Source organism: Erithacus rubecula (assembly GCF_903797595.1).
Source record: "Erithacus rubecula genome assembly, contig: scaffold_96_arrow_ctg1, whole genome shotgun sequence".
Classification (NCBI taxonomy): domain Eukaryota; kingdom Metazoa; phylum Chordata; class Aves; order Passeriformes; family Muscicapidae; genus Erithacus; species Erithacus rubecula.
The window spans coordinates 476920-490439 of record NW_027635362.1 but is presented as its reverse complement, the minus strand read 5'-3'; the positions used below and the strand labels follow the sequence as shown (position 1 = coordinate 490439).

Sequence of the window (13520 nt, the reverse complement as noted above, 5' to 3'; positions counted from 1 at the left end):
CCTTCACACAAGAAATGTCACTGGGAAGCATGACAGTTTTGGGGTGAACAGCATTTTCTGGTGCAAACAAAAGGTGGCTGTGATGCAGTTATGGGTGAGGCTTCTTGAGAGAGGGGCAAACGTGTTTTGGGAGAGTGATGGATGAGCAGGGCCCCTGTTCCTCTGGGAAGGTGGGGAATAAGCTGGAGCCAGTGCACAGTCTGCATTTTTTGGAGGAGGTTGGGGTGGTTCCAGGCTTGGGTGCCCGTGCTGGCTTGTGAGGAAAGTTTTACGTTAAAATCTGTGGCAGAGAACTACAGACACCCCACTGTAATTCTGTTCCTGCAGGAGCTCTTTAGGGAACTGTATTTTGTTGTCTTGGATGTGGAAGTTTAAGAACAATAACTTAGCAATAAATACGTGAAAGCTATTACCTTGATACACAGGGGAATATTTTCAGAGTAGTTTTGACTTCAATCTGTGTTTCAAGACTAAAACTTAAAACACATCGTCCTTGGGCTGGCAGCACATTGGGCTGACAGTGGAAGGTCTGCTGGTGTTTTTTATTTGCTGGGTGGGATGTATTTTGTGTTTTGTATTTTTCCCTTGGTTGTTTTTTTGTTTATTTTAAAAATTCTATATATATATATTTTTTTTTTTGTTTAGGAGTCTCTTTTTTCCCTTTGTTCTAATTTGCAGCATTACTTTACTGTTCTCTTTGGCCATGAGGGGCAGAAGCCACTGGAGCTGCGTTGTGAAGATGAGGCTGATGGAGATGAGTGGGTAGAAGCTATTCACCAAGCAAGGTATGAAACTTGATTTGTGACCCTCTGATCCATTTTATTACAGAGAAACGGGTAATACTTTGAAAATCTAAACCCACCTTCCAAACAGAAATAAATGTTACCGTGTATTAGTTGTGTGTTGTTCGCAATGCATGAGTATGTTATAGGAAAAAAACACATATACCAGTCAATGCTTGTTTCACTGTCTTTTATGTTTCATAAGCAATTGTGCTGCAGTTGAAATTAGTTCAGGAAGAATGTTATTTTATTAGAAACAAGCCCTAGGATTAGTCTTCTGTTAGAGACAAGTGTGTCATGTGAATGAGGAAAGTAATGATATGACAGATGAATAAATGAGTTTTCCCTTAAAAACTAATTTTCCTTAAAGAGAAGTAAGTGTGAGAGAGGGGAGGTCAAGCCATTTAGGATGACGAAGCGTGACAAATACAATTTTGGCTTCAAAACTGAAATTCTGAGCCACCTGCAGCACAATTTTGTGGAGAGGACCTTGAGCCATGCAGAAGTCTGTGCCTGAGGGGAGGTCTGTGTGGCAAGGGGCCACAGTTTGGGTGTAATGAGGATGGAAGGCGTCTCACAGAAGGCCTGAGGAGTGTTGTGTGGAGGCAAAGCTGCTGCTAAAATGCACTTTCTGCAGCCTCCTCCCATCCACACTCACCCCAGCCAGCCTGCAGTGCCATGGTAACGCACAGGGAGCCAGGCAGCTCCTGAATTGCTTAGGACACGAGCCTTGTGAACAGAAGTGGTTCTGCTTCAGAGCTGGAGCACGGGCAGCCCGTAGTTTTTGATTTAGAGCGGGTGAGGTGAGGCCCGGGGCCTGCAGGCCCGGTGCGGCCTGGGCAGTGCGGGACCTCGGCCTCGCCTGGAGTGGGGCCAAAATGCAAAATGCGGTCAAACACTGTCAGCATGCTACCCTTGGTGCCTGGAGTGCAGGAACAGAGGCTGGACCCAATTACTGAGGAATTATTAAAGGAATAAGGTAGGGGTTTATTAAAAAGCCTTCACAGGATTCGCCTTGGGCAGTGCAAGAGCCAGGCCATGGCTACACCCAAGATAGGCCTCGAGTCACGAGTTCTCACACAAATTGACAACTTTTGTTCCATTTCCATCTTGGGGTTCATTGTCCAGTTCCAACTCCAGGCTCTGCAGTTCCACCCTCCCAGGTTCTCTCCTCAATTCTCTGTTTGCACTTTTTGGGGCTGAAGCTGCAGTGTGTCCTTGGTTCTGGGCTGGGAAAGGTTTGTTTGTGTGCCTGAGCTGGGAGGAGAACTTGTGACACTTTATATGGAGCCACACACTAATGCAGTACAAAATCTGAAAACTATAAAGCCAAACTTAAGGCATCACTGTGTGGCCACGTCATTCCGTGCCTTGGTTCCCTGGCTCGGGGCTCGGCCGTGCCCGTCGTGGCAGCCACAGCCCTTTGGATTATCCCTGCGCTGTTTTTTGGCCACAGCCTTTGCTGTGGGGTGCCTGATGCTCTGCAGTGATACCTGGAACAGAGCTAGACAAGATTGAGAGAATAAAAGTGGGTATTTATTAAAGGACTTCAATAGATACCCCTTGGGCAGTCAGAAGCCTCCCAGAGGTTGCACCCATGATGGTTACAAGTTTTTCACACAGTTATAAGTTTGGTCCACTTACATAGCAGGGGTTAATCCTCCAATTAGAGCTTCAGATAATGAAGTCATTTACCCCCAGTTTGCTCCCCCCAATTCACTTTTGTTTATACTTCTTGGGGCTTGAGGCTGTGGGGCATCCTTGAATTTCAGAGGAATTGTTTTGTCTGACCAAGATGTGAAGACAGTAACTAACACTCTGTATGGAGTTCAGAGTTATACCCTAAAGCAGTACAGGATTCGAAACCTATAGAAGCTGAAATCCTCAGGCATCCTACTGCCAGGGGGTGGAAAAAGGAGCAGGACTTTTTGCCTGGTGCTGGTGGCATTCAGGGACAGCAGCATCCTGGGCTTCCCTCTTTGCAGCCTCACTTTTGTTTCACCAGAACCTTTCCCTGGCAGGAAGGGACAGCCGGGGGGATTTGGGATCTGAGGGAACAGGGACAGGAAGAGAGGGAACAGCTCAGGCTGGGCAGGGGAGCTCAGGGTGGAACCAGCAGGAAATTCCCCATGGAAAGGGAGCTCAGGGTGGAATTTCAGCAGGAATTTCCCCATGGAAAGGGAACTCAGGGTGGAATTTCAGCAGGAATTTCCCCATGGAAAGGGAGCTCAGGGTGGAATTTCAGCAGGAATTTCCCCATGGAAAGGGAGCTCAGGGTGGAATTTCAGCAGGAATTTCCCCATGGAAAGGGAGCTCAGGGTGGAATTTCAGCAGGAATTTCCCCATGGAAAGGGAGCTCAGGGTGGAATTTCAGCAGGAATTTCCCCATGGAAAGGGAGCTCAGGGTGGAATTTCAGCAGGAATTTCCCCATGGAAAGGGAGCTCAGGGTGGAATTTCAGCAGGAATTTCCCCATGGAAAGGGAGCTCAGGATTGGCAGTGCCCATGGAGGGTTGCAGTGCCCATCCCTGGAGGTGTCCAGGGAATTCCTGGAGGTGGCACTGGGAGCTCTGGGCTGGGGACAAGGTGGGGATCAGGCACAGCTGGACCTGATGATCTGGGAGGGATTTTCCAGCCTCAGTGATCCTGGGGTTCTGGGATTGTTTTCCATTACCTTGTGTAAAAGCAAAAAAAGGTGTGTAAACATGAAAGATGTTTAAGCAAGAAAAGTTTTGTAACATGAGGTGAATATTTTTGTATATGCTTGCAGTTCAGCCTGTAAATGTGCCACACACATATTTTCGAGGTATAAGCTCTCACAGAATGAAGACAATGATATACAATACACAGCTGAAAATATTGAGAGCTTGTGAGGAAGCTGGCTGTGACATTCAGGGTCAGGATGGCTGACTTTTGACTCCACCAGGAAGTTGTAGTTGCAGGCTTTACAGGACAGCTGGCTCTCTGAGGTAGCTTAGATCAGTATTTTATCTCCATCCCTTTTACTATTTGAGTGTCTCTTCTTTATTTGAGCCTACCTCCAGATGACATTGAGCTATGGACATCTTCATGAGGGACACTCTCATAGTCCTGTGCCATTTGGGGAATTTTCTTATTCACCTTTTCTTTTTAAATTGTAACATTTAGTTGGCAAGCATGGAGTGTCATTCCCTATTGTGGGTTATCTTCTTGCTCTGATGATTTTCTAAACAACTGGAAGCTGCTTTTGTTTGCTTTGCATTGTGTTGAGCAGAACAGCCTGGAGTTTCTAATTAGTTACTAAACCATTGGGTATTTTGCTGAAGATATATAAAAAGAGGCTAAAGTAATAGTTTTAGAGTGTTGTGTAAGACTTTTCTTGCCAACCTAATTGAAAAAAATAGCACAGATTTTCTTTAAGGACTGAATTTTACCTGTGTCATGATCTAGACCTTTTCCCTTTAGTTTATCTGTTTTTTTTTGACAAGTGGGAGAAGTTTTGGCAACTTCTTAAGTGCCACTGTTGACTTGAGCCTAACCTAAAGTTTTTGTTGGGAACAGATGAATGGCATTTTATGTAGCACTTTGAAGATACTTTTTTGTGCTCTCCATCTCAGGTGTCTTGGTTACAAATTATAGGAGGCATTGAGAAGATTGCTGCTGCTCTTATATTGAAAACAGACCTGGGAACATCTTGTTCACTGAGAATATGCTGCTATTTGAGAAAGGAAAATATGTAATTGCTTTCCAGAGGGTCTTATCCTCACAAGGACCTGTGGTAATCTCTGTGTTAGCTGTGACAATGCAAGTGGGGTAGTTGAGGCTTTTTGTTTTCATAGATTGACATATAGGAAATCTAATTTTGGACTGCTTTCTTTTTCTTTTTTTTTTATTTTTTTTCCTTCTCCATTACATGTTTGTAGCCATCAAAATTTCTTCCATGTCTTATTTACTTTTTGTCAGTTATAAACAGTGTTGAAAAAAGGATGCTCCAATCTCAGTGCACCCCATGGTCCACTCTGGGTAAATCAGAATTTTAATTGGATGCCAGTACATAAGTAAAGGATCTTTTCTTTTCTGTGATGTTGTACATTGTTTCTGTTCATGGACCTCTCTCCTCACATGGGAGATTGTTTGGCTTTTGACCAATAACTGGGATATTTAATCCAGTATATTTTAGTGGAATCTCATTATTAATTCCACATATGTACTTACTTTTCTCCTCCTTCCAATTTATTTGAATTTTCCCTATTTTGGTTTCTCAATGATATCCAGAATGGCAGAGCATGGTTGGCTTCATCTGACATACATTTTTGGGCAGGAGGATTTATTCCTGGCAAATCCTAATTCCTCTGCCAGTGACAGCATCTGGAAGTCCTTTTCTTGGCTTTGTTCCAGAACTTGTTCTCTTATGAAAAAATCTGTGTCACCCTCAATACCCTGAGGTATACTTATAATTCTCTCTTAAAAAATCTTCAATATTTTAAGGCTTTTTTTGCATTTGGCTCAATTTTTTTCTTCATATGAATGCAGTCTTAATAAAATTTATTTGACTTTGCTACTTCAGCTTATTCCAAAGTCTTGCATTTACCAAGTGTGGCAATTAAAACCCTTCTTCCATACAGGCTCAATTGTTAACTTAATTGGGAAACTGATTTGAAAAGGAAATATGCTTTTTTAAATTTATTGCCAGCTTAGTTTTAATCAATCTCATTCTTCCACTGCACAGGTGATATGGGAGAAGAGCAGGGAGGAAAATGAGAATGCTTCTTTCACATGGGTCACTGTTGAAAGTGTATGAGGAACTACTGCCCTCTAACTGGCAATTTAAAATTTAAAAAGCCAGAAGCAAAAAGGCTTTCCCTCAGATTAGCAGGCACACTTTGTGTGTATTTTACACAGTGGTTTTCAGGTGGTTGTAAGCTCAGTGTGGCAGCTCAGAGCTGCCTTGTACGGATGTCTTGCACTCAGTGAAGCTGTATTACCTGGGTTTTTAGGCTTTTAGGCTGGTTTTTAGGCTGTGATCACCACGATTTTGTGGTGGGCTGGAAGTGAGGCAGAGGGTGCCTCAGTACATGCACCCAGTGTGAGCCCCCCAGGAATCACTGAGCTGTGTCTCCTGGACCTCCATCCCCTTGGAGTGGCTGCCTAGAACAGAGGCTAGACAGAGTTAAAAGAATAAAGTGGGTATTTGTTAGAGGTCTTCAATAGATACACCTTGGGCTGAAAGAACATGGACAATGGTCATGAGTTTTCCACTCAATTATAGGTTTGGTCCATTTATGTATCAGAGATTAATCCTCCAATTAGAGCTTCAGGTAATGAAGTCATTTACCCCCACTTTGCTCCCCCCAATTCACTTTTGTTTATACTTTTTGAGGCTGTGGGGCATCCTTGAATTTCAGAGGAATTGTTTTGTCTGACCAAGATGAGAAGACAGTAACTAACACTCTGTATGGAGTTCAGAGTTATACCCTAAAGCAGTACAGGATTTGAAAACTATAGAAGCTGAAATCCTCAGGCATCCTACTGCCAGGGGGTGGAAAAAGGAGCAGGGCTTTTTGGTGGTGCTGGTGGCATTCAGGGACAGCAGCATCCTGGGCTTCCCTCTTTGAGCATCAGTTCTGTTTTACCAGAACCTTTCCCTGGCAGGAGGGGACAGCCGGGGGGATTTGGGATCTGCTCCAGGAACAGGGACAGAGGCTGAACAGCTTTAGTGCAAAGGTGCTCCTGGTCTTGTTTCATGGGACAGAGCTCCAAAATTTTTGCTGGTAGCTCTGTTGGAACTTCTATCCTGGCTTGCTGACAGAGCAAGGAGACTTTAATAATGAGGTTATGGTTAAACTTTCTCCAGTTTTCCTGTGTTTTCTGAGCATGTCAGCACAAATGGTGCAGCAGTTTTTCAGGGCTTTATTCATTTTTTCCTCTCTCCATGTGGTAGGTGGTGGTCAATCACAGCTTCTTGAAATACCTGTTTTGAGCCTTGTCCCTACAGATGATGGGAACAGGCAGGTTCAGACTAAGCTTTCAGGATATTTATTCTATACTAGACTTAATGGAATTGCTTTCCTCAATAAAATATTAATACAAATTCATATAAACTGTGGTTTGCAGGAATTGTTTCTTTCTATTAAATGATACCCCAGACAGAAAACCAGACTTAGACTGGCTGCTTGCAAGTTGTTTTATGTCTTTTTCTGTGTTCCTTAGACATCTGAACATTTTGGTTCAATTTTCTCTTTTTTGTGCACGTGGATTTTTTATACATGTGTGTTCATGTCAGTTTTTATACTGTGTCATCCTGTAAGGCTCCTGAGATTACTCTGGATATTCAGATGTTAATGACATATTTGGACATGGTGATCTCTATTCAGGTATGCAGAGAGATGGATGCAAAGGGCTCTGAGAAGTGTGTGAAGTTTATTCCAAAAGCCTCTAATTTTTCCTTTCTCAGCAGTAGTTTTGAGAAAGAAAATTATTTTAGACTGTTACAAGTTAGTGTAGGTGTACACAGGCCTTTCTAACTCTTCTTTGTACTGCTAATTATGGGAGTGAGGGAGATGTTTGGTTTCTAGGCTGAGCCTGACATTTCAGACAGCCAAAGCCACCCCACTGAATTGCTTTAAGAGCATCTCAGAAGAACAAAACCTTCAGTCTTCCCGAGCAAAGTCTCTGGTTCCCCAGTAAAACAAGGCTGTGGAAGTCCAGCTTAATGCATTTAAAGAATCTAAGAAATATACATAGATTTCTTCCCCAAAATGGGGAAACAAGGAAGTGAAAGAAAACCATGGGTATGTAACAATGTCTTGTCTCCTGCATCAGCAGTTCATCCTTTGTGAGTCTGTGTCCCACTATTTTCCTGTTATTTTCCTCAGTTAGAGTAAAACAGAAGTGAAACCTGTCAAATTCTGTATTGAAAACAATTCGTAGCAAAACTTCTAGAATATATTGACAAGGATACTTAGAAAAAAGAAAGTGTTTCACCCATCTGGATTTGGTTTTAGATAGAAAAGACTATTTGTAAATGTGTGTCAAAGAATTTTATTATGTATGTTACATATGTAACATATGTATGTATATTTTCATCTTAATAATATTGTGAAACAATTACTGCTAACTCAGACACTATTAGTGCTTTTAATTTGGACACTGTCTAAAATTCCTTTTGGAGTGTGAAGAGAGGAAGTACTCTGGTTTATGAAAAAACCGCAGAATTCTTGTGAAATAAAATTTCAATAATAATTTATTTTGTAAAGAACTAATCTCATATTTCACTGCTGTTTCTTGCACAGCTCAGTGATAAGAGGATTGCTTCATGACAGGTTTATTTATGTATGTTTTTTACTTGTTGGAAGAGGTGCTCTAACCTTCCTTTTTCCAGTGTATTGTTTACTTCTGCAGTAGTCAAAATATAACAGCAAATGTAATAGAATTAAATTCTCTTTTTATTCTTTTTATGATTGGTAGAAGGAGGAAGAACTTTTACTTTATGATAGCTGTGGGAACTTATTCTAATTATTTAAATCTAAGCTTGTTTTCCTGGTTAGGTGTTGAATTCAATAGCTGTGCTTAATATTGGCCCCCTCCAGTGTGTAAGTGCACTAACACTGATTGAAATACAAGTAAATATTTACAGGAAAACCACACTGTAGAGGATGCACATTACTGCCATTTTAAGAGCCTCACAGTATTTAATAGCAAATGTTCATTGTTTTATGAGTGCTATAACAAGCAGGAAGAAATTTAAAAGGAAGAGATTTGCAACCCAAAAGTTCCTTTTGTTAAATCCTGTGCTCAAACTCAATAATAAAAAAAGACATGATATCAAAATTAAGGGATCCCGTATCAATGATTCAGGGCTTCCATTCTTCTGTGTTTTGTTTGGTCTTTATCTTATAAATTTACTTAAATTTATAAGATAGAAGGAACAACTTTCCTGAGGTAAGAGACAGTGAAGTGTCTTGATTTTACTTCTGGTCAGTCTGGTGAGGATGCTGCACAGGGAGACACTGATTTCTCCTCTACCTGATGCTGGAAAGCATTTCTGACATGGTGCTCTGATTGTGGCATCTAATTGCCCTAGGGATATTGTCCCTTTTCAGGGAAAACTGCCCAAGAGCTGAAAGAAAGGCTGATACTGTGGTTACCAACACTGATTTGACTAAAGGCATTTATTTCAGTAGTCTTAAAATGGCCTAAAGAATAAAATGTGTTAGCACACTAAAATGACAGTTTTGATGGGAATTTTTCCATAAAGAGATCTGGCAGATGGAGAGAAATAGTTCTGATGAAGTGCTACATGCTCCCCCAAGTCATCCCAAAAAGACAGAAAAACATCAAGACCTTAAAATAAATAAAACAAATTGAATTTACCAAATTCTTGGGCTTAGTGTGAAAATGAGAAGTTCCTAAAAAGTGCAGTTATCTTGCTCTCAATAGCTGGATACTGTGAGACTGGGTACTGTGCCATAAAAAGGATATTAAACTCAGTTTGGATGATTTGGTGGTTATAATTTGGGTGGTTTATGATCAAGCTGCACATTATAATTTAAGCCAAAGTGTGGCTTTGCAGGTTTATTGTTGTTGTGGCCCTGTTATCTGTCCATGTCCCATGGTGGGGTTCTGATGCCTGGAGAGGCTCCCTGGAGCAGAGGCTGGGCAGAGTTAAAGGAATAAAGCAGGGGTTTATTAAAAGCCCTTCAAGGATTCACCTTGGGCAGTGCAAGAGCCAGGCCATGGCTACACCCAAAAAGGTGTCACAATTTTCACACTTTTATCAGTTTTGTTCCATTTCCATCTTGGGGTTCATTGTCCAGTCCCAGCTCCAGGCTCTGCAGTCCCACCCTCCCAGATTGTCTCCTCAATTCTCTGTTTGCACTTTTTGGGGCTGGAGCTGCAGCGTGTCCTTGGTTCTGGGCTGGGAAAGGATTGTTTGTGTGCCTGAGCTGGGAGGAGAAACTGTGACACTGTATGGAGTTCAGAGTCACTAATGCAGTGCAGAGTCTGGAAAATATGATTGTTAAACCTTAAGGCATCACTTCCCCCTGTTAGAGGCTTGCAAGGCCTCTGGCTTGTGAAGTCTCTATTCTAAATACCTACTAATCCTAGGTACTTAATAATAGATAAATATCTAACAATGGCAAGTATCTAACAATAATAAATATCTAACAGTTTTGCAGAGTTAGCTATCACACCAAGAAGAATGATTATTATGAACAGTTCTTTAGGCACGGAAGAGGAATAATTTAAAACATGTTATTGTCTGCATCAGTTCCTGTTTTTTCCACTTGTTTCAGGATCAGAAGCATTCTCACACTAAAAGCACTAAAATCCAGTGTGTCTGTTTTTAGTGAGCTGTGCTTTCTCTGTCAGCTACTCAGACATCCTGATTGAGCGGGAGGTGCTGATGCAGAAGTACATCCACCTGGTGCAGATCGTGGAGACCGAGAAGGTGGCGGCCAACCAGCTGCGGCACCAGCTGGAGGACCAGGACACAGAGATCGAGAGGCTCAAGGCAGAGGTGAGTGCCACAGCCACCAGGAGCCACTGGGTTGAGCTCTCTCCTGGGTGCATGCCTGGGGCAGAGGCTGGGCAGAGATAAAGGGATAAAGCAGGGATTTGTTAAAAGCCTGCCAAGGATTCACCTTGGGCAGTGCAAGAGCCAGGCCATGGCTACACCCAAAAAGGTGTCACAATTTTCACACTTTTATCAGTTTTGTTCCATTTCCACTTTGGGGTTCATTGTCCAGTTCCAGCTCCAGGCTCTGCAGTCCCACCCTCCCAGATTCTCTCCTCAATTCTCTGTTTGCACTTTTTGGGGTTGGAGCTGCAGCGTGTCCTTGGTTCTGGGCTGGGAAAGGATTGTTTGTGTGCCTGAGCTGGGGGAGAACTTGTGACACTCTGTATGGAGTTCAGATTTACATACCATTGCAGTGCAGAGTCTGGAAAATAGGAAAACTAAACCTTAAGGCATCAGTGGTATTCAGTATTTCTATAGCATTCTGTGAAAATGGCAGAGCCAAGTTAATACATCCCAGTCCCCCAGTGACTCCTTGGATAAATAATTTTCTTTGAAATACTGGGTCCTCTTGGGCTGATTGGGCTACTTCTCCTGTTGGGGCATTTAAGATGACACACTGCTTTGCAGAGTGGGTGCCACTGATTGCATTGTTTCCTCCCTGCCTCAGGTTTGAGTTGGGCTGTGATGGTGTTAAGGACTGTTCCAGACTGCTCTGATTCCCTGGATATTGTTAAAAAGCTAGTTACAGTCCCAGGGTGATAAAGTCCAAAAGGCACAGCTAGTTTTGGGGGCAGAACCTGCTCGTTCTGGGTCCCTCTTCCAGCTGGACAGGAATTTGTACTGGGCTGAAGTGCTTCAGTCCCTGTCCCCAAATGTGTGCTGGTCATTCTGTGCCTCTTCCGCAGGCTGGGGAAAGGGCAAATTGCTGTTCTGTTAGTTCTCCAACCAAGGGTTTCATTAACTCAAGGAAGCAGTTAATGACTGTTTGGTTTTGTCAGATTGTAGCACTGAATAAAACAAAGGAAAAAATGCGACCTTATCAAGGCAACCAGGAAGATGAAGATCCAGATATCAAAAAAATTAAGAAGGTAAACACGAAGTATTTTGTGCTTAAAGGGAGAAGGGTGGGATGAGGGTTATACTTCCATATTTTGGTCTGTCTAGTTTTACTGATTATTTTTTAAGCATAATCAAATAGCAAGTCTTCCTTTACTCTGCCCCTCCTTAAATATCTTCAGTTATACATATTTTAGAGCCACATTTAATCTGGTGATGTATTTGTATAAAATCCTTTATGGAACACATCTATTTTCTGTCTTTTTCTGGAGTGTGCAGTTGGAGCCAGGGTCAGCACTGAGCTGGTAACTTGGTTTTCCTTTTTGTGTAGATCAGCCATTGTGGCAGAAGCTGGGAATGCCTCTTGTAGTAGCAAGAGAGCATTCAATATGTATGTGATACACTGCATTCTACATCTTTGCAATTTTGACAGTTGGTCCCCTGGGTTTTTTAAAGTTATTTTTTCAGAGCAAACTGATACCAGTGAAATTTTGCACTTCTCTTTCAAGATGAATGATCTCCACATCAAGATCAGGGCACAGATATAATGAAATTTCCTGTCCCCACATGTAGACCTCTTTTGTAACCTTTGATCCACTTCCAGCTTCAATAGATATGCTTAGTTAGGTTTTTCCATGACACAGAGATGCTTTTTAAGAATGCCAGAAATCTGTCTTTTAGAATACCATGTTTGCTGCCTTGGTGTCTGATACCAAGCAATGTATTGATACATAGCTTTAAATACACATGCCAAGTGTGATCTGTTCAAAATGGAAAGCAAATTGAGCTGAAAATATCATTTAAGAATTCTGTCAATAATAATATTGAGTCTGTGTTGGAATGTGTTACCTGGAGGTATTGCAGGATACCTTTGGGGTGTAAGAGAAATGTTTTAGGAGGAGGAAGTAGGAACTGCACTGGTGCTAGTGGGAAGGAGACAATTACTCCAGCTTGCAGTGAAAGATTCCCTTCTATGTATGCCATGTTTTACAGTCTGTTTCCTGGCAACAACTATGACCCTTAACAAACAGAAATGTAAAACATGTTTAATTACAGAACAATTATATATCAATAAGGGAACGTTTTTATTTCTGAGCAAAGACTTTTCATTTTGAGGGTTGTTTCTACAGTGAAGAGCTTATGCTAAGAAATGTGGTTTTTTTCCTCACTTTCTTTGTCTGCATGATCCCTTTTTAGGTTCAGAGCTTTATGCGGGGCTGGTTGTGCAGAAGAAAATGGAAAACCATTGTCCAAGATTACATTTGTTCTCCTCATGCAGAGAGCATGAGGAAGAGGAACCAGATAGTTTTCAACATGGTGGAGGCTGAGTCGGAGTATGTGCACCAGCTTTATGTCCTGGTGAACTGTTTCCTGCGGCCCCTCAGGATGGCAGCCAGCTCCAAGAAGCCGCCCATCAGCCACGACGACGTCAGTAGCATTTTCCTCAACAGGTATAGGGGTTTGATCTGTGATTCTTTTGTTGCTTTGGGAGGTTTTTTTGGTGGGTTTCCCCATTGCTTGTTCCCATTCTGGTTCAGCTGAGTCCTGGCCCCTGTTTTGGCTCTGATGGGGTCACTGAGCCAGACGCGCTTCCAGGGCTGAAAGGCAAAGGTGCTGCAGTTGATGCTGTTGGGAACCAGCATGACCTCTTTACCTTCCTACATTCTGTGCTAGAGGGGAAAAAAGGGGCAGATGGTGCCTCTTGGGGCAGTTCTCACCATTTTCTGTCACCTTTCCTACTTCTTTTTTTCTCTTAAGAGAGCATGACTGGACTTAGTGGCCTCATATGATCCCAATAAGACCTCGAGGATGACAATGTCAAAGCTTTTGTTTTCAGTTGTCCTGCCTAAGGAGTCTACTTCCCTCTCACTTGTCTTTTCATATCCTGCAAAAAAAAAAAAAATGTTCTTTCTTTAGGCATCCAAGTACTGCTGTAATGAGCATGTTCAAGTAGTCCAGGAGGCATCTAATGTTAGATACAGCATTGGGATTGCATCCAAGCCTGCCCCAAACTTCTGAGAAATAGAATATGTTCCTTTAGTCATGAGGCAGGTTTCTTTTCCCTTGTTAGAATATGAATACAGTGTTAGAATGTTTATATTGAATACTATGAGTTTTTTAGCAGCACTGAGCTAGTATTTTTAAACAATGCAATAAAAGGAAGCGCTTATTTCCATAACAATA

General features: G+C 42.2%; 1 protein-coding gene across 6 annotated transcripts in view; it reads left to right on the top strand.

Moving 5' to 3' along the window:
* The window catches only part of RASGRF2 (Ras protein specific guanine nucleotide releasing factor 2), a 115855-nt gene that overhangs the window by 31197 nt on the left and 71138 nt on the right, over nucleotides 1-13520 (top strand). For all 6 annotated transcript variants that reach the window (XM_079333332.1, XM_079333331.1, XM_079333330.1 and 3 more), the window contains exons 2-5: nucleotides 679-785; nucleotides 10133-10280; nucleotides 11279-11368; nucleotides 12534-12787. In XM_079333332.1, coding sequence (XP_079189458.1) covers nucleotides 679-785; nucleotides 10133-10280; nucleotides 11279-11368; nucleotides 12534-12787 — 599 coding nt within the window. The remainder of the gene's footprint in view (nucleotides 1-678; nucleotides 786-10132; nucleotides 10281-11278; nucleotides 11369-12533; nucleotides 12788-13520) is intronic.